Here is a 27645-nt window from a genome sequence, read left to right as displayed (position 1 = left end):
AGCAGCATGGAAGGGATGCAACATGTGTTTGCTTTCACAGGCCCAAGAGGCTGCAGAAACCAGGTGGAAAAGAATCATCCATCCCAAGCAAGCACACAAACTCCACCAGAATCTGATGAGGTCCCTCCCCAGGCTGCATGGGGGAGGCTGTGCCAGGTCAGGTTCTCTCCGGCAGCAGGGCAGGTCCCTGCAGTGCCTCCTCACCTTGTCCACACTATCATAAATGCTGCAGACCCTGGGCTTTCCAGGCGGCTGTTGCAGTAGGCTTTCAGAAAGAGGAGCTCTAGCAACAGCACTGATGAGAGACCCAATATAGTTACAACTCCATCCTAATGTCTTCCCAGGCTGGAAGGGCCAAAACATTACAGTGAGATGGGGTCCTGCAAGGCCCTACAGCAGTTTAGTGATGCCAGGTGCTAAGGGGTGCAAAAAACAGACATCAGGGACATACGAACATCATCAAGGCTATTGAGATAATTCTTTACAAAACAAGAAAAAAAGCCCCTAGCAGTGCACAGATTTTAGGCACGCAGATTTTATCTGTGCGTGTAAGGATACAGCAGTATCTGGTGACACTTTGGCTCAGTGCCCAAAACGCTGAGCCTCTGTCACTTGTGGGTGATACGGTTAAGATAAATATTAAACAAGGTTAGTGGAGCAGAACAAATGATTCTTCACAAATGAGATTATCCAATGAATTTAGCCTATATTTCTCCTGGCATATCCCTGTTCCTGAAGGTGTTAGCTATTTATAACATTCTTCCGAAGAGTTTGAACAGTTTCTGGTAAATGTGTTTGTTTTTTTTTTTTTGTTTGTTTGTTTGTTTGTTTGTTTTTTTTCCAAACTGCTTTTTATTAAACAAACCATTGTTGGCAGTGAAATATTTCATTATCGCACAAGTTACTTTACTCTTGCAATATTATTTATAGCCTTTGAGTAGCTATCCATGAATTAGTTGTGATATAAACGCTTCCTCAACCAAAAAGCCATCTCTACCTTTAAATGATCATCACAGTACAAACACCTTGTAACTGCTGATAGATTGCATCCTCCAGACATGGAAACAGGAGGCGGAAAAAATGGAGCAGGTCCATCTGTCCACTTCTGTGCTGAGACATCCTGTCTAAGCCCATGTTTGAACTCATGGCTTCAGATCTCCGAACCCAACTCTGACCAGCGATACAGCTTCACCAGGGGGGTTGGACCCAATGATCTTTTGAGGTCCCTTCCAACCTCTACAATTCTGTGATTCTGTGATTCACTGTTACGAGGGAGTTCATACTTATAGAATATATATATATATATACACACAATTGAATGACATAGCTACTGGATTCTGAATGACTGTTTGCTGATGCTATTGCGTTTTCCAGATCTATTTTTTACGTACTGTGATTACTTCAAGTCGTAAGAGAAAATTCTGTTAAATTAATAAAACCTCTATTTTATTTATCTGCTTATCTTTATAAACTCTGTGTCTGAGGGTGAATGGGACTTGTGGAAGCCTGAAGACATCTGGATGACTTCAGTGCTGCCATAAAGCAGCTGCAAGACGGTGCATTTTATGAAGTGCTCTCTCTGCACTTGCTCACTTGCTTCTTAGATGGCCCAATTTTAATGGTGTTTGAGTTGCATTTAAACATTTCAGAATGGGTTTTGATGTTCACACCTCACTGAGGTGAATGAGATGTTGGGGGAGTAGATTTCTTGCTGCTGTTGTTTGCCTGGATATAGACTAGGCTTTAGCAGCAAACCAGCAGCACGTTGAGTTACACTATCAAGATTTTCTTTGCAAGGAAAAGCTATGAGCCTTTATAATAACTTAAACACTATGGGAAGGGGCTTAAAGCTTAACAAACCCTTGCAATGCCTACCCCTGATTATTATAAACGTTCTCCATTATTGACCAAGCTGAATCTATTACAGTGGTGCCCCAGTAAATAGAAAGCCTCCTCAGCTGGGGAGGTTGAGGACAGCCTGAGCACCATGCGTGCTGGTTCACGTGCTCACTTCACCTGGCACACACAAGGCAGCAGCTCTGCTAGCATCAGAGCTTCAGCGCAGGGCAGATGAACAAAGCATGTGAGAACCATTTTGGTCCACCTTTGTTGAACTGGAAATTTTGGGATAAAGGTTCTCCTCATAAAACCTCTCGGAGGCCCTGTTTGTTTTTAATACAATGGGACAGACACTCTGCTGCTATAAATCAGTGCAACTTCACTGACTTCCATTTAGACCAGCTGAGTGCTCAGTGTTACACACAACGGTTTCATCCAAGGCACTGGGACCTAGTTCATTGCTTTGGCCTCTGGGCCCTCTTGCCTTTGTAAGAAAAGTAAATTGTTACCACATTGTTTAGGTGATCCCCTTTTCAGCTTGTGACTGTGAGGGTGGCAGTTCTGCCCCTTGGTCCAAAGCAGACCAAGAAAAGCAGAATAGGACAAACAAGCAAAACCCAGAACTGACTTGTCTGAATCTCAACACCAAAATCCGTGATTTTTCCTAAAAACCACTTTTTACTGTATCAAATGGATTCCTCCATCTGCAGAAGCCAGCAAGCTCAAAGGAGCACTTTCTGACATAAAGTACTCCAATTGTTTCCTACAGGTTCCCTGCCACACATGTACAAACCAAGCTGGTCTTGTCAAATTATACAGCAAGTCCTGAAGTTTGTATTCATTCTAGTTGATTTCAAGCAATGTTTTGCTAGAAGGACTACAGGATTAAGTTTATCATCTTCATCTTCAGTAAATTTCATACTTAATGAAATAATGCTGACTCTCTCTAGCAAGATGCCCTTAAGGCTGATGCAGCTGGGACTTTGTCCCCCATGAATGGGACATTTCTATTTCCAAGGGTGCTGGTCACTGTAATTCTCCTACAAATATCAAAAGTGCTGATGCTTTTCTAAGGAAGTCCATAGATGTGGGCAAAGGATGTGCTCGCAATTTCAAGAGATCACCTCTGGCTTTAGGAAAATTTAGGTCAAAAAGGACTTGCCACTGCAGTTTGGATATCTGAAAATTTACTTTACATTTTGTTTTAATTTATTTTTTTTCATTCGCAAGTAGATGGATCAAGGGCTTATTTGGAGGATATTAGCTGGGGCAAGTGTGTCGTTGGTTACTCTGCAATCCAATTGCATTTCTGTTTATAATTCAGGCTGGATGTGAAAGAACAGCAGCAACACTGTGAGACATCCAGCACCGATTCACTAAGCGATTGAAAACTTACAAGATGGGTTTTACGAGGCTGGTTACCAACCTCTCCCTCTCATCATCTGCATCCTTCTGTAGCAGGATCTCCCTTAGCCGCATCCAGGGAAGCATCCAGACCCCACTGCCATCTCAGCAGCATTCAGCCCTTGCTGGCTTTACCTTGCGGAGCCGCTTCCTTTCAGCTGCCTGGAACAGCACGCTGCCCTCACCCTGACCTCCCTCGGGAGCTGGATGCCGCTTGGCACCGCGCCGCGGGTCTCTCGCCGTGCCTGGCCACACGCACCGGCAGCACTGCTGCGGTTCTCACGGGCCAGCCACCGCAGTGCCAGGGGCTGTTCTCGCGGCAGGCCATCTAGCTGGGCGCTCTGGGGCGCGAGAGTGCGGTTGGCCCCGTGCCGTGGAAAAGGAGAGTGCCAAGCTAGGCTCTGCCAACGAGAGCTCCAGCTCCCAGCTCCTCCGCACGGCCTCTCAGTGCCCCAGCTGCTGCCAAAAACACGGGGCAGCTGTTGTGTCATAACCTCATCGCAGCTCTCTTCACAAGAAATGTAAACGAGTCGGACCCTCAGGAAGAAAGAAAACATTCCCAGCCGACCTTTAAGGGAGGGGGACTGCCTCAGAAGGGCCAGTTTGGACACTACTCAAAGAGTTTGGGAATCCAAACACCAGGCAAACAGCATTAGGCTCCAGCAGCTTTTCATGACTCCAGCTTATGCTCAGAGCTAGAGGAAGCCTGGCTGTCACCGCACCATCCTTCCACATGACGCCTTTGTAAAGCACCATCTCAAGGGCAGGCCTCTGACCGCAGGGACAGCTGGTGAAAGCACCGGGGTCCCCACTAGCACAGAGCAGAGAGAGCTGAGAAGTTCCCACGAAATCTGTGTATTTTCTGCACAGACTGCAGAGAGCTGCTGGGAAATGGGGGAATGGTGGTTTGAGCTCCTTCACACTGAGAACAGAATTGCTTTGTGAAAAAAATTTCAAGCAAAATGGAATGGAATTTCTTTTCTGGTGCTCCATTCGGCATGTCTGAGCTGCTGCAGCATGATCTAGAATATGGCTGTTTACTACAGTTTGAAACTGTGTCATAAAATACATATTATGTGAGTAGCCTAGAAATGCACCGAGATTTCAGAGACAGAATTGCTCTGAGCCTTTTTATTAAACGAAACATCCATTTTCTCCCAGGCAGAAATCACAATGGTATCCATCATAAAAATGATCAATAAAGCATTGGGTTGCGACTCCTGCTCTCCAGTTTAATTTTGTTATTGAAATAACGGTTTCTCAGTGCATGGAATTTCCTGGGAATTAATAACAGAGATCAGCATCACAAGGCACCCACCCCTTCTCACTTTTGATTTAATTCCAGAAAGTGCCCACTGCCTAGACTATAGGAACTAGAATTAACGTACTTGCTTGCAGTATGCATGCTTGTACCCAGCTGCCTATGGTAGGACCATCTGAATCACACTGAGAAGCTGCCATCTATTTTTTTGGGAACGATTTTGGTGGGTTTCTAGGAAAACATTTTGAGATAATATTTTGGAGCCTGTCATGTCTGAGTCATTACAGCAGTAGGGTGAAGGGAGAGGGGCTGTTTGGGTGGGAACCTATGCACTGAGGTCTATTTGTGAAAAACATTTCCAGCATACACATTTCAAAATGACTTGGGATTGTGGGGCCGGTCTGGGGACAATTTATGCATGCGTTCTCCTTTGTTTTACCTTATATTCTTTTTGTTGATAGCGTTCAAATATCAAATTGAAAAAAGCACTGATGTTTGTTTGTGACTAGCCTTCAAATTACAACACATTTGGCCAAGCAGATACACAAATGGGATCATCTAAGAGAAGGATTAGTTTCAACTCGTTAGCCCTATGACTGATGTACCTGGTGTCTCTTCTGACACTGACACCGGTGCTGCCTCGAGAAGTCATTTCCACACTTAAATACGAATTTCTGACAAAACTATTTTCCTACTGAAAAATGCTATACTGACAAAGCTGAAACCATTTGTGAGAAATGGGTTGTTCTGAAAAATGTCCATTCTCTAGAAATACCAGTGAGAAGAAGTTCAAAATTATCAGAGAATCCCATTAAGGTTGTTTTTTCTATATAAGAACTTTAACGCTGTCAGTTATGTAGTTGCAAAAAAACAGTATAAAAACCCAGAATACACTGCAGATCAAAATCAAAGCTTCCATTAAATTCACTAAGTGAAATGCTTAGCTGTTAGACTTAATTTTAAAATCCATGAACACTTGGATTCAGCAACTTGTTTTCTGGAAGTGATGAAATGGGACCATGCAGATGGGCAGGAATTTGTTCAGTACTGGACAATTTGTGTGGCCACATGAGTCAAGACATTGCCCTGCACAAAAACAAGTCAGTGGGAATTTCCACTGGTGGCCTCACTCAGCACAGATCTGGCACCATAATCCTGGTTGTGCGGAAATCCATGGCAGTCTGCGCTGTGTTTGGGATTAACCTTTTAATGTCTCACACCGTATGGTGTGTTGAAGCCTGAACACTGGAATCCGGCATCTAACCCACACAGACACTGCCGTGACCCTGCTAAAATATTGCTCACCCTCCCGTGATCTTCCTAGCAGATGAGAAATTGGAGCTTGGAAGTGCTCCCCCTCCACCTCTTCTTGTTGTTCAGCTTGTGGATTTTATTAGCTGTCAACGTGTCAAACTTCCACTTAGCTAGACAGCTGCAGGACTGGCCGGACTCTAAGGCCTGCCAATAAAGTTTAACAGAGCTATCAGCTTTTCATGTGGAGGAGATTACAGTACGTGAACACTCAGGTATCGGAGGGAATGAATGAGACCTAGGCAGGTTCATCTTTCATGTGGTAAAGCAGAGAGCTGAGCAGGAGAAAGAAGCAAGGAGAATGTATGCACAGGCCTTCTTGTTTTTGTTCAGTGCTGGAACAGTGATTAGCTCAATGGGATTGCAGTGCAGGGGTGGTGTTAATACACGACACAGTTAGAAAGCTGGGTAGCAACATCTGAGCTCTGCTTCAGAGATGGGTTTGATCAAGGGACATGGCTGCACAGCAGACAGAAGGCACAGTTCCAGAAGATGGATGAGGAATGAACAAGCACCAAGGAGCAGTAAGGGCTACTCTCTAGTCTCTTTTGTGACCACGGGTCACCAAATACTTTTCATACGTCCACCTCCCATATTATATGCTAATATGATAAGCTTCTGCAGACAAAGTCTGTCTCTGGGTAGATGCTAGCATGGCTCTTAACACCCAGAAACCCTGGTCTCAGCCAGACCTACTGTTATTGCAGCTATCTTTAATCCAAAAGTGCACCTTTTGGCCTTAGAAACTCTTCTGAGACAGGAGTACGACTATAATGTGGTAGAAGATATCCTGCTGGATGGTGCATGTGAGTGCGTTTGTGTGTGTGTGTGGCTTTCCCCCCCCAAAAAAAAAAAAAACTTGATTGACTAATGTTTGTAGGTCCCGAGAGCCAGTAAAAGATCTGCTCTGATATCCAGAAAATTTTACAAGGGGCGGCAGGCTTAAAAGTGGTGGGAAGAAGCTGAGCCTGCCAGGATGTCAGAATGAGAAAGCCATCAGGAATGTGCCTCGGAGAACAGCTGCTTGTGGAGCCCTGGCAGAAACCTCCATGCAAGCTGCCTGGGAGCAAGTAGGGGGATTCAGAGATCACAGCTTGAGACAAGGGAAAGGTTCTCCTTATTTATTTATTTAGCTTTCCCTTTCTCTGCTCTCACCTCCCTCCCTTCTCCCAGTCCTGTCACGGTGAGGCCAGAACCCCTTGGAAAAAGAGAGAATCTGCCTCTGTTTTTGCACTCCCTGGCACTTCAAGGCTCTTCCCATCCTCCCTAGCATGTCCTCATCACAGCTCACACAATGCAGGTTTTCTCTTACCCCATGACAAGGTGTTACCTGAACTCTGCTCTTTCTTGAAATGCCCTTTTTTTACTTTTTGCAACTCCATTAACAACTTTATGTTCATCTACACAAGCAAGAGCAATTAGGAGTGGAATATGAAAAACAAAAATGGGGGAATCCACACATTCCAACATTTAGTAGATTAGTTCCCTAAATTAGCCACTTTTCCCAGTCTCCACCTAACTAAAGTCCTGCATGTCTAGCAAATTAACACTCTTGCTGTTGAATACTCTGACAAGGCCTTTTGACTAAGATCAAAACCGGAAACAGCTTAAAGTTCACCAGATTCCCTTTTTGGTGTTTTTATAAGGCAGACCATGAGGGATGATGGATTCAGGAAAACCTGGCACCTCCCAGGAGGAAGCTGGAGGGATATAAGGATGTGTCTGCTGCAGTGCTGTGACTGGCTTAACACTGGGAAAAGTCCTTAGCCAGGGAACATCCCAGGTGTGTGGGAGAAACATCCATGCCCAGACAGCTCAGGGAAAACAGCAGAAACTTTTGGCACTTTTGGCTTCTGAGCAATCACATCAAGCTCATTATCGTGAGAACCACAGAACAACAGCAAAAAAAAAAAAAAAGAAAAAAAAAAAGAAAAAAAAAAAAAGCCTGTTTTGTTCTGGAGAAGCAGGTTAATTGTCTGTGTCCTTGCCACAAGCCTGGAGTACTTTCCCTCCTCTCTCTGCCCGCAATTCAACTGTTGGCTGTGTGTGCAGAGAGCCCTGTGCTTAGCCTGAAACCTAATCACACCAGCCACACGGAGGACGGACTGCTGGGGTCTCCATTTCACTTCTTTAACCCAGCACAATCCCCAATCCCTCCCCCTTTCCTTCCCTTTCCCCAAGGGACTCTATTATACCCCCCGATCTGTTCACACTCCTTATCCCTCTGCATGTTTGCACACACTGCTGACCCAGCCTTTATCTGGAAGACATAAGGGTCTCTGTGTGGAGTTCCCACAAGGGCTATTAATCGTGTAGATGTCAGCGTCCCCCGGCTCCAAACCCTCCCTTCCTTCTCCTCCCCTCTTCTTCCTTCCCCCCGCCCGTTTTGTACTCTCTGGAGATCAGGGGGGAAAAAAAAAGTTTTATGAAAATTCACACACACAACTTGCAAACTTTGCAAAATATGATCTGCTCCCCTGGGCAAGGTTGGTAAATGGTGTGATTTCTCCTAAAACACCAAATACAAACATACACACACGCTGCTTCCTCCTAGGCAAATGGAGGAATTTCCTCACACAGAAAACAGAGCTGAACGCCTTGCCAAGTTAGGGAAAATTTGGCTCCTAGTCCCAACCTGGATGGAAATCCTCCAGCTGGTACCTCTGCAACAGGCCAAATACAAATGGCATATCTGCAAATTCATGGGAACGTGGGAATCTACAGAGCTGGATTTTTGCCTCAGATTCTTGTGAATGGGGCTCCAGAGAAGAGGTGCAACCAAATCACCACCTTTCAGCACCCTCCTCCCCAGTGCTACCACCTCCTTCCCCAAGGTAAGCAAGAAGCTGTGCCACCAGGTTGACTCGCCATGCACCAGTTCTCATTCTTACCTGAACTCGGGCCTCAGTGAGCTTGGTTCTCTGAGCGAGCTCCTCTCGTGTGTAGATGTCTGGGTAGTGGGTCCTTTCAAAGGCCTTCTCCAGCTCCTCCAGCTGCTCAGCGGTGAAGGTGGTTCGGCTGCGGCGTTGCTTACGCTTCAAAGGCAGGTCTGGTTCAGATTCAACATCAGAGCCTTCATCCAGCCTGTTACCTGGGTAGGAAAGAAGTACGAAATTATGTTTGCATGGGTAAAAAGCAATAGGCAGAAAGGCTGTTGAAACAGTTCAGCATAGCAGTAATCTCAGTTCTGTAATGAAAGTGTCCATCAAAACAAATTATCTGTCCCTGTGCAATATAGCTATCAGCTCTCTACTGCTACTGTAGTTTCCTTCTACTATTTTTTCCCCACATAGTAAAAAGACAATTTAACAAAATAAAATTTGTTTGCATGAATGGGATGGCTCAAAGTCCACAGTGGTTACAGTGAAAGAGCTTCCAGTTGTTGATTTATGTTATTTCAATAAATTTCCATTTTTAGTTTGGAATGACTGTTTTTAAGAGTTGCACATTTTACATTGAACATATGTAGAAACTGAAATGAGTGCACAAAGATTTCAACACATGACGCTTTGGCTTCTGCAGCTATTTTTCTCTTGTGTTTTTTTTAAGTATTAGCATTTGATATTTCAAGTTTTTAAAGAACCTTGGGAAGAAAAGGAGAAATAGGAACTTTTGCATTTGGGAAAAATATGTCCTGCTCCCCTTCATCTTTATGTTGGACTGCCCGCAGGACACAGTTCTTCTTCTCTTACTTTGCAAATTTCAGTGGGCATTTTACAGAAGGTCAGACTCTGTGAGCATTAAGGTGAACAAAAGTCCTCCACCAAGCTCTATTTGTTCACCCATTTCCTCCACCTTCCCTTGCCCTGGATCTCTGCCCTTCCCTTCTCCCTACCTTGAACACCAGGCTAAACCTATCCCCTTCTCAGGCCCTTTGCTTTTGTCTCTCCTCCATAGCCAGCAGTTGATGCCAGCTCTTGTCTGAGCAAATTAAGCAGGGCTTGCTGACAGTAAGTGCTGTTTGCAGGGCGCAGAAGGTGCTATCAAACAATAAACCCAAATAGAGCTGGAGTAAGCCCAGTTCTGTTCCTTTTGTTATCCAGCGGTAAAGCAGAAGGCACTATGTTGATTTACACCAAGGCTTCAGCCAGACCCATGGATTTTAGATGGGACGCACTTAGAACGGCGTTTTCTGCATCCCCAGTGTTTGTGAGAAGCCTCTCAGGGTACAAAGCGGCAGTTTCAGAAATCTGTGCCCGAGGCTTCAGGTTATCGCTTCCCTGCAGTGCAGACAGTGATGTATGGAGGATCTCAGCTAGGACAAAACTTTATGTCTGCCTTTGGGACAGTGAAAAATGTGCCAAGGGATCATAGCACTAGAGAACGAAGAACATGATGTATGGAGCCTTTCAGCTAGGTGAGAGATCTGGCCTCTGCCACCTTAGGATCATAGAATCACTAAGGTTGGAAAAGATGTGCCAAGATTATCTGGTCCAACCATCCCACTACCAATGTTACCCACCTTTTCACTCACTCTCATGAAAATAAGAAGCTCATTAAATGTGCAATATTATTATTTTTTTAACCACGCTTGGCTTATCTTTCAGAATAACTGTACAAACATAAGACAGAGCTAAAACACCATGCTCACATTTATTTTTTCCTTTTAGGTAAACCTTTCACAATTTGGGATTAGAAGTGGGACTTACATACGCTCACCTTGACAATAAAGTTCCCTAAGGCTAGTAATAGTGCTTTGCAATCTCTTTATGTTCAGGTCCTATGCTATCATCACCCAAAGTCTGCCTTTTTCTTTTCAGAGCTGGGAACGACAGCTGTGACTTCCCCAACAGCTGCTCAAGAATGGTGGCCATTTGAGGAGGAGGAGGCAAACATCCCATCGGAGCTCACTTGTTTATACTGAGAAGATCACAAAATGCCACTGAATTCAGTTGCTACAATACAAAAATGCTTTTATTGTCTTGAGGCTTCACTGTGAGGACACAATGTCAGAACCGAGTAACTCCAGTTAAGCAAAGCCATCACTTCAAAGCTCTCCCTTCTTCTAGCTCTGGCTTACCAATGCACAGCATCTTCAGACACATCTGTGTTGTTAGATCAAAACCCCTTTATTTCTCACTGAAGGCAGTGAGAAATTCACTGTTGACTTCAGGGGACCAGCATCCGTCCAACATTTTAAAGACAGTTTTAGTGTACATAGTAGAAAATTGTTACTAAACTAGCTTTTTGGTTATGTCCATTTCCAGGGAAGGTCTGGAATCTCAAGTGGTTAAAAGGAACATCTGTACTTGAAAATAGCAGCCCTGCACATCTGCATCCCAGATGATTTGATGCAGGTAGAAGCACATCTGGACCCCAGAGTACCACGCTGCGCAAAAGCACATCTGGAAACCTACAGCATACAGTAAATTTCTTTAAGTTGATCAACTAAGTCACTGACTATTATTGGTTTAATTAGTACCTTCTCGGGTGATACGCAAAAAAGGATAGAAGTGAGTTTTGGTCCAGAATGTGAGAGGGACAGTGTGAGGAGGGAAGGAAAATACACAAAGTTAAATATCACCTATCTCTGCAGCAGAACATGTTTCTTTATAGCTAATACACGATCCTATATGGTTAATATACCCCACAGTAGCTATGATGCTTCTTTATCACAGGAGCTATCATTTGTGGCCTGTTTCACATCTGGTGCAACAAAGGCCCAGCCTGCCTGGCAAGTACTATGGTGACAGAAATATCAAAGTGACTTTTTAAGATATAACTCTTCTCCTTCCCACTCGATAGAAATGCAGTAACATCTACTAAGGCCCACCACTTCTTTGGTGCAACTGCTCACAACATTTGTAGCAAGGCTGGGATCCAGCATCTCCCCAGGTGAGGAAAGTCCACAAAACAACCTGTAACCCGTTTCATCTCCCACACTTCACTTTGCTCACTTTTTTGCTGTGGAAGTCTGCAAGGGAAACAGCCAAACTTTCTGCAGTAGCTTTATGCTCCTAATTAACTATCCCTGATTGGACCACAAAGTTTTGGGAGAGGACAAGCAAGTGTCACAAGCAATTGCCTGTCCTGCTCACAGCAGCACCAGTGACCCTGCCGGCCATCACCCTGGCTACAGGGCTAGAAAGAAAGAGCACCAAACCTCGCAACATAATTTGATGTAACACTTTCTATCCGCAAGCCTCCCAGCAGCTCCCAGCTGGCATTATCTCCATTTTACAGCCGTGGCAGGGATGGCGGAAGTCACACACCTACGGTCACCCTGTGAGTCAGGAGCAAAGCTGGGAAAAGAAGCCGCAGCGCCTCGTGCCAAGTCCGAGGCTCCAACAACCCGACTACAAAGATGAAACCAAGAGAACAAGAAAAATCCCAGGGCATGTCTGGAACCAGCTGGTCTTAGTACGATGCAGCTGCTGCTGTCAGACAGACTCACTAAATAATATAGAAAGTCTTTTGGCTGAGACAGACTGCAGTAAGAGCCTATTATCTAGTGCATCCCTATTGTCAGGGGACAGTCTCCTTTACCTGTTAACATACTATTCAAAGATCTAACATTTTTTTTCCCATTCCTAAGTGGCTGAAATGTGCCAGACAAACCATTGCCATAATCTCTACAAAGTTTCTGTGCAAGGAGAAGGTTCACAGAGCTGCAAGAGCAACTCATGAAAAACTCCCTTGCTAGGCAAGTCTGGGGGGGATCCATCCAAAACCTGAACACTTCCTTTCTTGCCACACATCCCTGTGTGAAAAACAGATGCACAGCACTACCACCAGCATGAGCAATGGGAGAATCCCCATTTGCAGCCTCCAGCACAACCGGGCAATCACTGCAGCAGTAACAGTTAGCACGCGCTGGCAGTTAGTCAGCACGGACAGCAGTGAACACCCTGTAAATAGAAAGGTGGAGAAATATCCGGCAGCAGCTTCTTGTGTGGCTTACCAATCACTTGTTGTGATGAAGGATGGGAAACAGCTAGCTGTCTGATAGGCAGCTCCCCCAGGATGTCATACTGGCTGAAGACTGACAGAAAAGAACGGAACAGAGGTGAATGGAGGAAAAAAAAATCTCATAGGAGGACAAGCCATGGAAAAGGGAAAAAAAAAGAAAAGTGTGTGTTTTACAGGACACACTGACCCCAGTGCTGTGTTCAAGAGCTATTTCATCTTTATTATTTAGCATAACTGTTTGGTAGCTCAGAAAGAAAAAAAAAAAAAAAAAAACTGCTGCAATCTCTCTGCTTTGCAATACTTCAGGAAATAAACACAAACTTCAATATGGGAATGCAAATAAATTTGTAAGTGTGAAAATTCCTAATTTCTTCCCCCTGTTCAGAGGGGGCTACACGAATGTAGAGGCTCCTTCTCAGATCAGACCCAGTATAGCCTGTGCCAGAGGGGAGCAAAGACCACATGAAGGGACTCGCTGAAGGTCTGCATGGACCAATGTCAAGTCCCCCATCTTTAGGGAGGAGGAGCTGGAGAAAACTGCACAAACCAAGAGTTTTTTCTCCCCATGGAATGAAATGTGGCCAGCGCATGGGTGCAGGTGTGCCCTCAGGATGACATAAGAACAGTGACAAACATAAGCCTGGGCTTGTCCTGAGACCCATTCTAGCATGAGAAAATGTGTAAATTATGGCCCACAAACTCAACATTCCTGAATAATGCTGCTGCTTCGGGTTGGGGTACAATTAACATGAGCTGGGCAGAGCTCTTTGTAGGGGTTTGAAAGGAACAGAAGTAGACTGGGGCTTGAGGAAAGGAGCAAGGAAAACCCTCTGTAATTATGGACTGAATTTGTCCTCCCTCTCCACAGCCCCTTCCCTCTTCTACTTCCCTTCCTCCCCCTCTCTCTCCTCCGCCTCCATTGACTGCTTCTGGGCGCTTCTTAGCCCTGGAGTTAAATTAATCAACAGGATTAGGCAGAATCGGCCACAACAAGACACTCCAGGCTCAGACTGAGCCCTTGATGCTCTGTAAGGACCTGCTGCCTTGCCTTGAAGCACCTTGGTGCCGTCTGGAGCGATTGGCAGACAGGACCAGACATGAAAACGCATTCATTAAAGTGGGGCTCGGATTTTGTTAGCAGGTAAAGGGGAATCACACATTTTTTTCCTGCAGTATTTCTTCTCTTTGTCACCCTCTCTCTCATTTCCTCTCTCTTTCTCTCTTGCTTTCAGCTGCACCATCCTAAAAATTAAATGTGCGTTGGATGGGAGAGATGAAGAGGAGGAAGGGAATGGCTCTGTGGAGGGCTTTGCTTTAACTGCACCGCTTGTGCTACAATTGGCTTCAGCAAATTCGCCCAGCCACTGCTGGAGCAATGGTGATGCTCCACAAAAGTGGGCTGGGAGGCGGCTGGCCGGGAAGGTAATGCAGCCACAGGGGAGCTTGGATTTAATGGCACAAGAAAGGAAGGAAAATCTCACTTTGAGGGCATTGCTGAGATCTGAGCACCTCACGTTACAGCCCCACACCCGGTCCCCCCCTTATTCACAAAGCTCTTCATCCACCAAAGCTGTTGGCTTTGGTGTCCCACGTGCGCATGCACGTTTCACTAGTCCTGTACATACACGAGTGTCAGGGCAGGCTATTTTATGCTAGAGGGCAGCTAAAGAGGCTCTCAATGACCTTGGATAGGTTGCTTCACCTGCCACATGATACTTTTGATGTTTACACTGCCTTAATGATTGGAGCCACATTGCCACTAGCCAGTAAGGAGGCACTCATCTCACAGGTGGAAATACATTGATTGTGGGTACACATTGTTAGGAGGGCCCGAAATAATAAAACGGGACAAAGATCTGCATATATGCAATACAGCCACAACATTATTCTCTTCATTCCTGCTCTATTTCCAAGCACTCTTACTGAATTTAGCAGGTTGAGACTGGAACAGGCCACAGTCTAGTTCTGTGATGTTGGTATCTCCTTCCTCTTTTTTCCACCTGCTTGTGAGACCAGCCCCTTGGCAGAACTCAAAATATTGCAGCAATAAGCAGCTTTTCTATGCTATTGAAAACAAAAGTATTCATGCACCTGATCAGACTACCGAAACAAACAGAAATCTATCTTTGCTAAGGAGACAAAGCAGAGCCAGAATAAAAGTCATACAGGAAAATAAGTCCATAAGCTAGAAAAAGGAGTCCCTGTGCAGCCCATAAGTAAATAATTACATGCTTCAGAGTTCCTACTGCAACAGGACAGACAGAATCACAGAATGTTAGGGATTGGAAGGAACCTTGAAAGATCATCTAGTCCAATCCCCAGAAGGTGTGATTCTGCCCAGTGCATCTATAGCAGAGCCTCTGGGTAGAGCAAAGTCAGATGAAGACATGGCAGAGGGCTCTGCTGTTGCTCTTAGCCATGGCACATGTGTTGGAGCAGTGCGGGTGGGACTGCACACCCCTCAGAAGCACGCTAGCATCCAGGTGGGATACCAAGGATCAGCAAGACACAGCCATTTATTCAGAGCATGTCCCCTGCACTGCACCTGCAGTCAACAGCTTCAAAAGCAAGAGCTGAAACTCTCCCTGACTTCTTAGCATCTGCCTTTCCCTCTGGCAGAAAGCAAACAAAACCCATCAAAATGCAAACAAGACTATGGTAAGCCTGAAAGAGGGAGACACAGTGGTAGCATCACAGACACAGAATTGCATTGCCTAGATTTTTCTTCCTAATGTGAAAACCAGAACAGCCTCTTTTCTCTCTTCTTGGAAAATGATAAAGTCTTGAGCTCACAATGAGAAAGAGATTCATATTTGTGTGGAGAATAAGCCCCACTCACCTCCAAGCCTATTCAACAGCAAGTGGAACTGCAAAGAGAAGACAGAGCTGTTTCAAATTCACCTCTCATCCCCCCTCCCCTGTCCAAGCGCATTCCCAGATTAAAAAAATAATAAAATAAAATAAAATAAAATAAAATAAAGTAAAATAAAATAAAATAAAATAAAATAAAATAAAATAAAATAAAATAAAATAAAATAAAATAAAAGACACAGCACATACAATAAACCTTGGGTTTCCCCCTCCCTCCCCTTTCCAAACGGTAAACTCCCCATTCTCCAGCATTTGCTCATGCCTGTGTGGCTGTATTACAGTTTAACATAGTTTAGAGGGCTGTGGTGTGGAGCAGAGGCAGAAAACGAATCACATAATAGTTGATATGCGTTTTAATCAAGTAATTCGGCCCAAGCAGAATGATAGAGCCTGTTGGTGGGGTGTCCTTGAATACCAAACAGACTGGGTAGCAGGCCTAGGAAAATGAAAAAGTCATTTACAGCTCAGCTGGGGACTGCAGTGTTCAGCAAAGCATTAGTGTGGGGGCCTTAGGAGATAAAGGTTTGGGTATTTTTCTTTTTTTTTTTCTTTTTTCTTTTTTTTTTTTTTTTTTATTCAGGCACTGAACTGGCCAGCTGTAACCAAAGCACAGACTGAGGTAATGCCCATTATGGGTTGTACAACTTAGAAATAATACAGTGGAGTGGATGCTCTCAAACAGGGGTGCAGGGAGACAGAGGCAGAGTGTACATGTATGCCTAGGGGGAACATGGAAAGGTGAAGGTCAAAGTGAGAGGTGTTTTGCAGCTTGATAATTCCCTCACCAAGCCAAGATCTCTTCTGAATAACCATGGTCTTATGTAGAAGGAGAAGCTGCAGGAAGGACAGAGAGAGGAATGCTGGAGGTTTAATAGACAAAGAGGGAGCACATGTAAAAGGTACCCAGGCGTGCACACCTCCTGTAGTGGCTGAGGGGATGCAGCCAGCCAGCAGGACAGCCCCAGTGAGAACCACACCACCTATAGCAGCAGTCTGACTTCCTTCGTGCCTCAATCCCAGGGATTCAGCCTGGAGGAGCCCCACATTCATGTGTGGGGCTTGAAGACAAGACCTGGATCAGTCTGGCAGGCTTTACCTGGTTCTGGCTGTCCTACTTCCCAAAGCACTCAGCCCAAAGTTACTTTCCTCCCAGCTCTGACAGAATTTGCCTCATAACTCAGCCTGGTTCGGGGCCTTTAAGAAAACTCTTATATGAGAGTATCTCACCTGGCACTTGACCATGAAATATATACATGCCTCTAAACAAGATAAACTTCTCCTTGGTCAGGGTGCTTAGGATGCACAGGGGTCCAGAATTCACCTCCATTTGCCATTATAACTTGTCTGCATCTCCTTGAACAAGCAACCTCTGGGCTCAGATCCAGCCAGGTGTTTAGGAATAACTACAAGTAGAGTGTTGCAAGACTTTGGAAAGAAAAAGCTAGAGGGCTTGTTTTCTAAGAGAAGAAAACAAGAGAGTCATCTGTCATTTGCATCTTGCCAAGCTGAGGACTTGCATGGAGAAAGGATGCAGCCAACAGATGCTCTCCTCTGCACTGCTCTTGGCGCCAACTGCAGCTGTCCCAGGCAGCCTGCTTAGGTTGGGAACATAACTTCCAGCTTTGAGCCCAAGGTAAGCTAGATGAGGGCTTTTCCAGCCCCACAGAGGAGCAGGAATTGCATCCCTAACCATTTGCTTATTCCTAATCCGTGCCACGCATACAGACGAAGCACACTCCTTTGCGGACGTACACCAGTGCAGCTCTGGTAAAAGCCAGGAAGCTGTACTCCTTTATCTCGGGGGAGGGATCTGGCCCCGGAGGCTCCATCTACTCTGCATGTGAAAGTCGTAAGAGACATCAGGGCCCCAGCAAACCCCACTGCAAATCAGGGCCTGGCAGCCAAGGTACCAGCTGTGGTGCCCCCACGCAAGGACACATGGTCACAAAAAAACACAACATACTCTGTTCCTTGCGAGTAGTGAACAAAACCAAATCATCCAGAACATTTGGAGAAAGATAGGGAGGGAGGCAGGGAGAAAGAGAGCCTATGTCTACAACAGCCTTTGTTAATTCCCAGCACTGGTCTGAACATAAACAGATGGAATATCCATCAACTCCAGTCGTCTTTTCTTTTCTTTCAACTTTTTTTCTAGTTCTCGCCTCCCTGCCCCCTCCACCCCTAACACTCTTTCTTCTGGCTTTTGTTTGGCCTTTTAAAGAACCCCGAGGTAATGAGGCCTGCCCCAACTCCCCAGCACATCTGTGAAGTCCATAAAAGGCCCCTTTTTCACTTCAATATTCATAGCCTCGTGTTTGTAGCAGGCGCAGGATCCAGCGGAGGGCTGCACGAGAGAGTCTGCAGGGGCTTGCTGGCTCCTCTACTTGAATTGAAATGATGTAGTCAGAGAGGCATCAATAGCGCTCCCAAAAGTGGGAAGCAAAGGGAAACCAGCTGGGATATAGGGGAAAGGAGGAGAAGAAAAGGTCTGATCAGTTTTTCTGGAGTTTTCCCTTTTTTGCTTTCTTCCCTTTTTAGCATCATCTCTCCAGTTCCCTTAAAACAATTTCTCGCAGATGTATGGAAGTCGATGGAGCAGCGCAAACACGTCCCAGTTGAGGGTCTGAGCTGCAGAGAGTAGCACAGGGGCGCCCGGGGTGCTGGAAGCCTGCTAGCATTAAGGATGGGAGAGCTGATCCTGCCTTGACTTACCTATCAAAGGAGCAAGCAAACCCAGGCCAGACCAGTGGGCCTGCAGCACAGGATGCCAGGCCCTTTGGCTGGGCAAGGAAGACTGGCACACAGCTACATGGGGCTGACGAAAGCTCCTGATACCCTAACCCAAGGGAGAAAACGCACCCATTTTGCTTGGCACTCTGTGTCCTGCTTCAGCCCTGCTCCCGGCAGTGGTACCCAGGCTAAGTACTAATACTATGTTTATGCCATGCCTTGACAGGCCTGAAGCTGGGGGCCAAAGAGATGCAAGGACATGCTGGTGATGCCCAGCTGGCTGTAACCTCCCTCCGTGCTCCAGCTATGCTGCTTTTCCCCCAGCAGCAAGAGTACACAGCATCACAGCCACTATAATGAGGGGGGGGGGGAACCTCCAGGAGCCCATTGCACCAGTTTGACTCCTCATTCTGTGCACAATACAATATCTGACCCCTCCCTGCATGCGCTCCAACCACCCTCTGAGGGTGCCCAGAGGTACAAGCACCACAATAGAGAAGGTACTGTACTATCCAAACACCTTCAGGAAAACAACGCTCGGATCCACAGGAGCAAGATGTTGAATGGAGCCCAGCCAGATGACTAGCACCTCCAGGCAGCTTTTGCCCTTACACCTTGGTTCTGATATTGGGAATGTGTGCCTTTGTCCCTGCCCCAAGCCCTCGTCCTTAACCTAATCCAGTGCTTTTTCCTTAGAATTTTCCCCAACGCCAACTGAGCAAGAAGCACCACACTAATGTCTCAGCCATTTAGATACCAGGTGGTACCTAAAGCAAAATTTACCTTCCTCCAGCACAGGAGTGTAATCCACTTGGCACAGCACACTCAGTGCGTTGCTCGTGCACAGACATGCTATCTTTGGTGCCCAGCATCCTAGTCAGGTGCACAAATCCAGGTTTCACAGATGCTTGCCTGGGACATCCTCCGTTCCTCCTGACTTTGTCCCACTACCCCTCTGCTTACGTACTTGAAGTGCTGCCGCCCTTCCTATTACAGTCCTGGGCCCCATGCGCTCTGCCAGCACATCTCAATCTCAGCTGATGGCTGCCTTGCTGTTCCTGCTCTGGGGTCCCTGCACAGCTCTGTCACTGCTCCTCTATCCCAGTTTGTGACAAGTTCTTTTATTTTCATCCTCAACCCCTGTATAGCTCTGCCAGTGGCCCTTAATCTTGTCCTGTAGCTCCTCTGCTGTTCCAGCTCTGGGCCTCCCTGGCTGGATACATCGAGTTAAAGACCTTTCAATATAAGACTCTTTCAGGAAAGATAAACAAATTTAACCTCATAAACCTTTCCCAACCCTGAAAAACCAGCCTGTGAGAATGAGGCACCAGAGACCACTTAACCACACATGAGAAACACATTCCTCCTGCTGTTTGCAAGCCCTGCTTCATTTATCTGAATGTCAGAGCGACTGCCTGAAGCCAAGAGGTGTGTGAGAGTGGGCACGAGCAGCCACTTTGCTTCCTTTACTTTGTCTTCTACCGTGTCTGTGGAAGCAGAGGGAAGCAGTAGGAGTCATTAAGGCAGGTGTCTCAGGAGAATATCTGACTCTTTTTCCCTCTTCTGCTTCCTTCCCTTTCTCGTGCCCTTTTGCTTTATGCATACTCACTGCGTGCACACACATCCTCTCTTGCTCCACCACTTCCACTTACTTCCCTGGTCTCACTGCTGTGCTCCTGCTAGTTCCTCTGTCTTTCTCTCTCTATTTATAACCCTCCCCTGCCTACTTTTCTCCCAATGCACACAAACACTCACAGGTTTACATTAATTTCAGCCCACGGAGAAAACTCCAAAGAGCATGAATGTTAACAGCTCCAGGAGAAAAAGGCCCACAAGCAGAGCATGCCCCGTATCAGGTTGGCCAACAGCAACTTTGGCTGCCGCTGAAAATGTGTTGAGAAGCTGGACTGTGACATTTGCCTGCAATTGAACCCCTCTGCTTGTCTCTGCTGCTCTCTGCTAGCTGAGCTGGGAGAAGAAAGAGAAGAAAGAAAAGCATAGGGAGGAGAGAATGCAAGTGACAGAAAGAAGGATTGAATGAAGGAGTGAAAAGAAAGAAAGATATCCCTGCGCCGCTTGGTCCTTTATCAGCCCTGTCATCTGGTGCAGGGCCCTGCACGCATTGTCTCACCTTGGACAAAACAAAAAGGCGTTTTTGTGCAGATTCCTTTAGAGCTGCCAGAGCCCGCACCTTAGGGGGTCGCTCAAGGCTGAATGTGCAGCTGACAGCCCTGTGCAGCCCGATGTGATATCAATAAACTCCGACACGTCAACTCTTCAGCACAGCTCATGTGGAAGGTACGGCTTGAATATTAAAACCTCCAGCGGCCGGGAAATAAGCTTGGGGTGGAGAGGGGAGGAGGTGGCTCAGAGCAAGATGAGGTTGGCGAACGAGGGGGCAGTGTTAGCAAAAGCTAGGGGCAAGGCAGCCAAAAAAATCACCATTACAGATCTGCTACCTGCTGTCTGTGTAACTATTCAGTGTCATTGCTCTTCTTCTTGACCATTGGTGAGGACAAGAGGCACACGGGCTTGTGAGATGGCTTCCACTACAGGTCCTGGGACAGGGATTCTCTGCTGGGAACTGAGCTGGGCAGGAGTCCAGCAGCCAAAAGAGAACCTGAGCTCACCTGCTCAGTGTTCTGCCCTGCCTCTTGCTTGGTGGACATTTGCTTCAGTCATGTGTGTACAAGGGAGCAAATATCCCACCTCTGTGCACACTGCCCTTTATCACACAATGCTGCTCCGCGGCATCGACCAGTGACAAGGTCCCAGCTGAGCTGCTGGCAAAGCTTCCAGCCCAGAGTGACAAGTGCCTGTTTTGCCAGCACGATACTGAAGCATGGTAACAACTTTTTGCCACTTCTGACACCATAACAATAAACCTTCCAGAAGAGTAGGAACAGCACATGACAGAAGTACTGCTGCTCATTCGTACCTGCTAGCACTGGCTGCAAAACATTCTCTACTGATACTTTCCACCACTAGGTTCCAGAGTGAACACACCCAGCTGAAACAGCAAAGGCGACTCACTCCACAGAAATCAAGCTCAGAGCCAAGTGAGGCTCTCCAAAGTCTACATAATATCCACAGCCTCCATTTCCGCTCAGATGACAGCTCTGAATTTTTAATTTTGACACAAAGGTTAGAACATATTTTTCCTGAATTAAATACTTGGAGCTCCCCTTGGTAGAGGGGAACCATCCCACCACCAGGAGCAGAGCTGTGCCGAACATGTTCTTTAGTCCTGACAAAGGCAAGACACAACTGCTGCATGAGGCCACGACCAAGACAGAACAGTAAGTTTCAAAGCTCCAGCCCTACAGAGGAGCTTTATTGGGAGGTAGGTAACTATATACGCATAATATTCTGTGTTTTTTATCTGCCAAGAATTCCTCAGGATACATGACTTCATTCTTGAGATATTTTAAAATGTAACAAGGGATCTTTCAAGGGCTTGTGATGATCTCTTTCCCTCTCGGATTGTGATTCTATGAGGCAACTGTGCCCTGACAGACACACAGCATAAGCTGAAACCCTTCACAACTGCTTCTTGCTTGGGAATTCAAGATGAGGAAGAAAGTCAAAAACATTTCCCACCACCATTAAAGCAGAAAGATGTGTTCAGCAGAGCTCTGCTCTTACAGATGGAGAGACTGAACATGTGCAGAGCACTGCTTTTGCCTGTCAGTCACTGATGGGAGCAGGTACATTTGTCACTAGACCTATTTTGGTTAGAACAGTGCAGATCTTGAGATTTTCAGTTCAACAGCCAACTTCCCCAAATGCAGGGAGGTGGTGTATTCCAGGATAACCTTAAGTAACATCTGTTTGACTGGATTTGTTTGTTTTCTTGGGGGTGTGTGTTGTTTTAAAATCTTTTGTTTACTTTTCTTTCTTTTTTTCTTTCTTTTTTTTTTTTTTTAAATCCAGGTAGTCAAAACAACTCAGCTGACCTGAAACGAAAAACTTCAGTTGAATGTTGACCACGTGCCCTTTGTCAGTTCCAGAAATTAAGGTAGCCAAGCGTTGCCCTGCTGTTTAGAGACAAGGGACACAAAGCTTGGTGTCCTTCGTATTTGGCCAGAAACAGGAGCATCACATAGGAATACTAATGGTCTGCAACCTAGTGCAGGGGCTGGATATGGCAGATAATAAGTGGCATCAGTGAGAGTTTCTTAAGCTGGGCAGACATTAAGTGGGGAGTTTATAAGGTGCCTAACATCCAACAGGTGGCTCCTCAGTGACTACAGGTGTGCAAATGGGAGAGTGTTTGTGTGCCTGCTTCTCTGGGACCTGCATGGACACACGCAATCTTCTGTGACTCCAGCTAATTTCTGGCAGCAAGGTGGTGGCCATGTGAAAAATCCCATGAGCTACATGTGGGACGGACACAGCGAACAAACTGATTCTGAGCAAAGATGGGAAATAAAATAGGTACTGGCAACTCCATTTCTCTCTCTCTCTCAAAAAAAAAAAAAAAAAAAAAAAAAGTCAGAAACCCACAGAAACCTACTCGAAAACCAAGCAGTGAAGTGGTACAAGAAGGAAGTTCTCACCCCCAGCTTGAACAGACACACCAAGTGCACAAACAGTCACAAGAAAAATATTTTTCCAGCTACTGAGGAGCCTGCATGAGAATCACCCACCCTCCAAGGGGCTTGGTAATATGTAAGTTAGTTCCACGCCACGTAATTTTGAAAGCTGAGCACTGACCATGCAAAAGCCTAACCCCTTTCATCCACCCCTTCTTCCCAACCAAATTTTACAGACCAGAGAAAATTAGCTGGAATGTTTAATGAACCTTTTGATATTCATACTTCTTCAGCTGGTAAATAATTTCATTCTGCACGCTGAGGACATTCAGGGTGCAAGCATGGAGATTTTCCTCTTGGGATAGAGCAAGCTGGCTTAGCTAAATTAAGAAATTACCTCCCCTGAAATTTGAAACACTTCAAAAATGCAGTTGCCTGCATTGTCCAGATTCTCTGTGTTTTGGGGTGTAAAGCATTAACTGTTACTTATGTTTCTGTAGTTCCTACAGCCCATTCCTAGGGTTAGGAGGGAATTTTGCACTGTTCTGAAGAAAATATGGACAAATGATGGCAGAAGGACCTGACAAGGGAAATAGATGGTGGAAATTAATTTTGCAGGTCTAAGTCAAGACTAGAAATAAAACATGGATGTCCTGGCTCCCAGGCAGCTGCTAGGTGCATTGGCCGGGGTGTTATAATCTTAAAAATATAAGAAAATTCATGGCTTGGTCCAATTCCTCACACCTCACCAGGTGCACTGCATAACTCCTCCTATATCAAGCCTCAAACTCGTGCTTCGGTGAAAACACACCTTTTTGAAAGACACCACTTTGTTGAATATCACCTACAGCTCTAACACATTATTCACGTAATTGATTAGCCAGCCCTTCTTACTTCAACACTTCCCCTCCATGCCTAAAGATTCCTATTTCATGCTTCAAAAAACCCAGACAGACCAAGCTCTTGGGCTGCACGAGTTTGTTGGACAGCCCCATTGCTGTCAGCAGCAGCAGCAAGGCAGACCCTGCTACTAAACAGCAAGCAGAGCACTCAGATGCCATCTAGCAAATCCAACTGGTCAGCAAAGGTCTGAACTCAAAGGTGCCCTTTGAGAGCAGGAGTGTTGATTTGTTTTGGTGGATGTTTTCTAAAAAGACAAGCCAACAGTGAGACAACTTCCTCCACAATGCAAAATAAACCACGCGATAGGGCAGTCAGAAGAGTAAGCAACAGACCTAAACGTGAAACCTCGGTAAAACGCGCGCTGAAGAGCAGGCCCATACTGCCAGGATATTAATTTTAACCCTGGACGTGACGTGGTTTCGAGGAGAAACCCCACCGGGATATTCAATCACTGGGCTCCGATCGGCAGCAGCAGGAGCCAGCCCTGTTCTGGGAATGGCGGGGCTGCCCCGGGTCACGTAGCCACCGCTCCACTCCCCACTGCGAGGGGCCCCAGCGCTGGATATTTGCAACCGGCTTTAGCGTCACAGTGGGAGCTGGAGAGGACTTACCAGCCCTTTGTGCTGGATACGCTTTTCGGTCCAATGCTGCCAGCGCTATCACTATTAGAAATGCCACCAGAATACAGGATAGATTTTCCACTCCCTTCTCATCCATTATCTTATCTGTCTGTATTGTCCCCTGTTTGGTATTGGGCTCAGGGACAGCTGACACACACACAGACACAACTCAAGAAGTTCCAGCAAGCCTTGAACCTCGTCGCATGGGCCATGACAGGGTCTTTTGAAGGCACGCTTTGCACACTGTGTCTCTGCGATCTGCGCGAGATGCTGATATTTCTGGGAACGACTTTCAAAGCACAGCACACGCCCCGTACCTACTAAGTATTAGGTGGAAGCACCCATCTCAACCCAGCGGAGTCCGACCGCTCCCTTTGTACCGAAGAACAATCTTCCCCTCGTTGATTACGAAAGATTTTGCCTCATGCTACCTCCATGGGAGCTTTGTCGCACTAGGTGCTGAACAGAGCCGTGAAAAATCATGGTACCTGCTCCACAAGCCAGGGTCAGCCAAATCAGGCATGCATACCCTCTGGGAGCTGGGGCAAAAACATTTACATTCTGCTTGAGTTCTTTTAGTTTGTAACAACGGGCCACGGCCAGCCTTAGAAAAACAGTAGAAGCAGTACAGATTTTTCTTGACTACAAGTGTGATCTAACATTTATATTATTTTGGTTTTCTGCAGAAGTTCACTTGGATCAATTTCATACCCAGAAGACAGAAATGTTTCCCTCACAAGAACTGAAGTTTCCATCAAAACATGTACAAACAAGATCAGGTGCATACTTTGGTATACAGATATATATAAAGTGCTTGTATTTATAAAAATAAGAATTTTTAGAGTCAGAAATAATATTTAAATTTAAAATATTTTTGTAGCCCATAGTAATGACAACAAATTATAAGGAATTATTTAAGTGTAACAGTTTTCACTAAACCAAAGTTACATTCTTTAAATTGGGAACCATTCTAAACACTTCGATTTCAAAGTTTTTGTTGATGGCACTCAAGATTATTTCCCAAACCTGCACAATGTCACCCTCTGCTGACGCATTCAAATATAAGTTTTTATTTAAAAAAAAAAGAGATAAGCGGTCACTTTAGTCCATAATCCTGCCTCTGACAGTTCCCAATGGCTGGTACTTCCTGGCTGAGGCATCGGCTACCCTGTAATTATCTCCTACACCCTTCACTCGGCGGAAGCGATGGTGATCTGCCCAACACCAGTGAACTCAGAGCTGACTTGCGCAAAAAATCGAGATCAGTTTCCTCATTAAAAATAGTCATGCAGTGCGTAGGATCCACCTGGGGCAGTATCTAAAAGTTCAGCTGCTATTTAAGGTATCTTGAAATAGCTGGGCTGGAAAAAGTCTCTCATGAACCACACAATAATCAACATATGAAAGATACTTACATTGATAAAAAGAGAAGAAAAATCCACAAAGACTTCATTACTTGATGGCAAGATTCTGCTATGAGAATTGAAAGTCTAAGAGGAATTAGAAGCCAGCTAAGTAAGGCCATAATTAGCTATTATTTGTTAGAAAAGATTTTATATTCATGAGACAAGGCTGGAGTCCCCTTTTCCACCTTCACCCCGCGTTGTCTTACTGTGCAGAGGCACTTAGCCACTTGGTTTAACGTTCTGTCTGCTCACACGCACACAAAAAGCACTGATTTAACATCATTCTCTCAGCACTTTCTAAGCCCTGCTCCATAAGCTTTAATTTGAGATAGAAATTAAACTGAAATGTTTTCATCTGGTACTTCCTGGGTCCAAAGAGCCAGGTAAATTTAAATACAGCAATACATACAACATACTAGCAAGGCACATAAAGACTGTGACAAGTGGAGTAAAGCCAATATTTACCATATACCAATAACATTTGGGCCTTTTAATATGCTAAGTGTGATATCTGAAGGGGAAGACACCTAAATCTGGACTGCTCAACATGCAAAAAAGGCTGCACCTATAGTTTCTATCTCACATCCCCATCCCCAGGCCATTCCTCATAGGCACTGACAGTAAAGACAACATAAAGGAGACAAGATATTTTGCTGTGCTCCAAATGACCATAAGAGGGGAGATGGGGAAATTAGAAACTGCTGCGGGAAGTGTGATCCCTGCATCCACCTGGATGACAGCTTTTTTCTCTGGTCAGACTGATCGTTTGGTGTAAACTTCCTCCTACTACTCCTTCTGGCCATCACTGCTCTCTCCTAAGCCAGGGATAACGAAATAACAGAGCTCACGAAGAAGGTTAGGAGGTTTTTTGTTTGTTTGTTTTGTTTTGTTTTCCTAACCCCTCAGAAACCCTAACATCCTCTGAAACAAACCCAACAACAACTCAGCTGGTTTTCCCTTTATTATTGTTGGAGACATCTCCTCCAGCCCCTCCCTCCCTATGGATCTGCTGCTAATAAGAATCGTGTAAGTTTGCTGTACACCTGCCAGATAGTCAGATGGGCCCAGGAGCCAGCTTGTGTGGTGGCTGTTTTTCCTGGAAGAGAGAGGCTGCAAAGGCAGGGAGTGCTGTAACACCAGGGCTGGAAAACACAGAAGGAGGCACCCCACACACTGCCACACTTCACAGCACCGCACTGGGAGCAGGAATAAAAGGGATGGAGGAGAACAGAAGCACACGGGAATGTTAGCCCTAGGTAAGCAATGCCCCCAGAGGCTCACCAGAGGCAAACCCTGCCTCAGTTAGGTGCTTGTTAGAGAGAGGAGTTCAGCAGAGGCTGAACTTAACACGGGACTTGCTGCAGGTTCCTCTTACTGCACTCACCCCTGCCCAGCGCAGACATTTGGCCTGAGCACAGCAGCACACGTGGGGCTGTGCTGACACATTAGACCCTTCAGGGAGCAGAGCCAGGCAGGGGACAGGGTTAGCACAGACCACTGGAAGGGCCCTCACCTTGCCGAGGCTGCAGCAGGGCACTGAGTCCCTGCTGGCCCTGGAAATGCTGGGGCAGTATCACCCAGACTGGCCAGCCATGCTGGAACATGCAGGCCAATGGCTTGTAAGGCTGCCCCGCTGGCCCACAACACTGCAGCTGTCCTGACTGACCAGCCACAGCTGGCTAATTACCCAAATGAGGGCTACTTGACTGATTAGTTACCTAGAGCAGGGCTGTTCAAAGAACAGCCTGCCAGGCCTTGCTCAGCGCTGCCACACCTCAGCCTGGACACTGTGCGTGCTGGGGCCTGGAAGGCGCTGAGGGGGTAGAAGACACTCCGTTTTCCCCTCAGCCAAAAGA

General features: G+C 46.0%; 1 protein-coding gene across 5 annotated transcripts in view; it reads right to left on the bottom strand.

Annotated features, from left to right (window-relative positions):
- PAX7 (paired box 7) overlaps positions 1 to 27645 on the bottom strand; it is a 100671-nt gene that overhangs the window by 41834 nt on the left and 31192 nt on the right. For all 5 annotated transcript variants that reach the window (XM_084495382.1, XM_084495384.1, XM_084495383.1 and 2 more), the window contains exon 6: positions 8707 to 8906. In XM_084495382.1, the coding sequence (XP_084351508.1) occupies positions 8707 to 8906 (200 nt within the window). The remainder of the gene's footprint in view (positions 1 to 8706; positions 8907 to 27645) is intronic.

Source organism: Aythya ferina, assembly GCF_964211825.1.
Source record: "Aythya ferina genome assembly, chromosome: 21".
NCBI lineage: Eukaryota > Metazoa > Chordata > Aves > Anseriformes > Anatidae > Aythya > Aythya ferina.
This window is presented reverse-complemented; position numbering and strand designations above follow the sequence as displayed.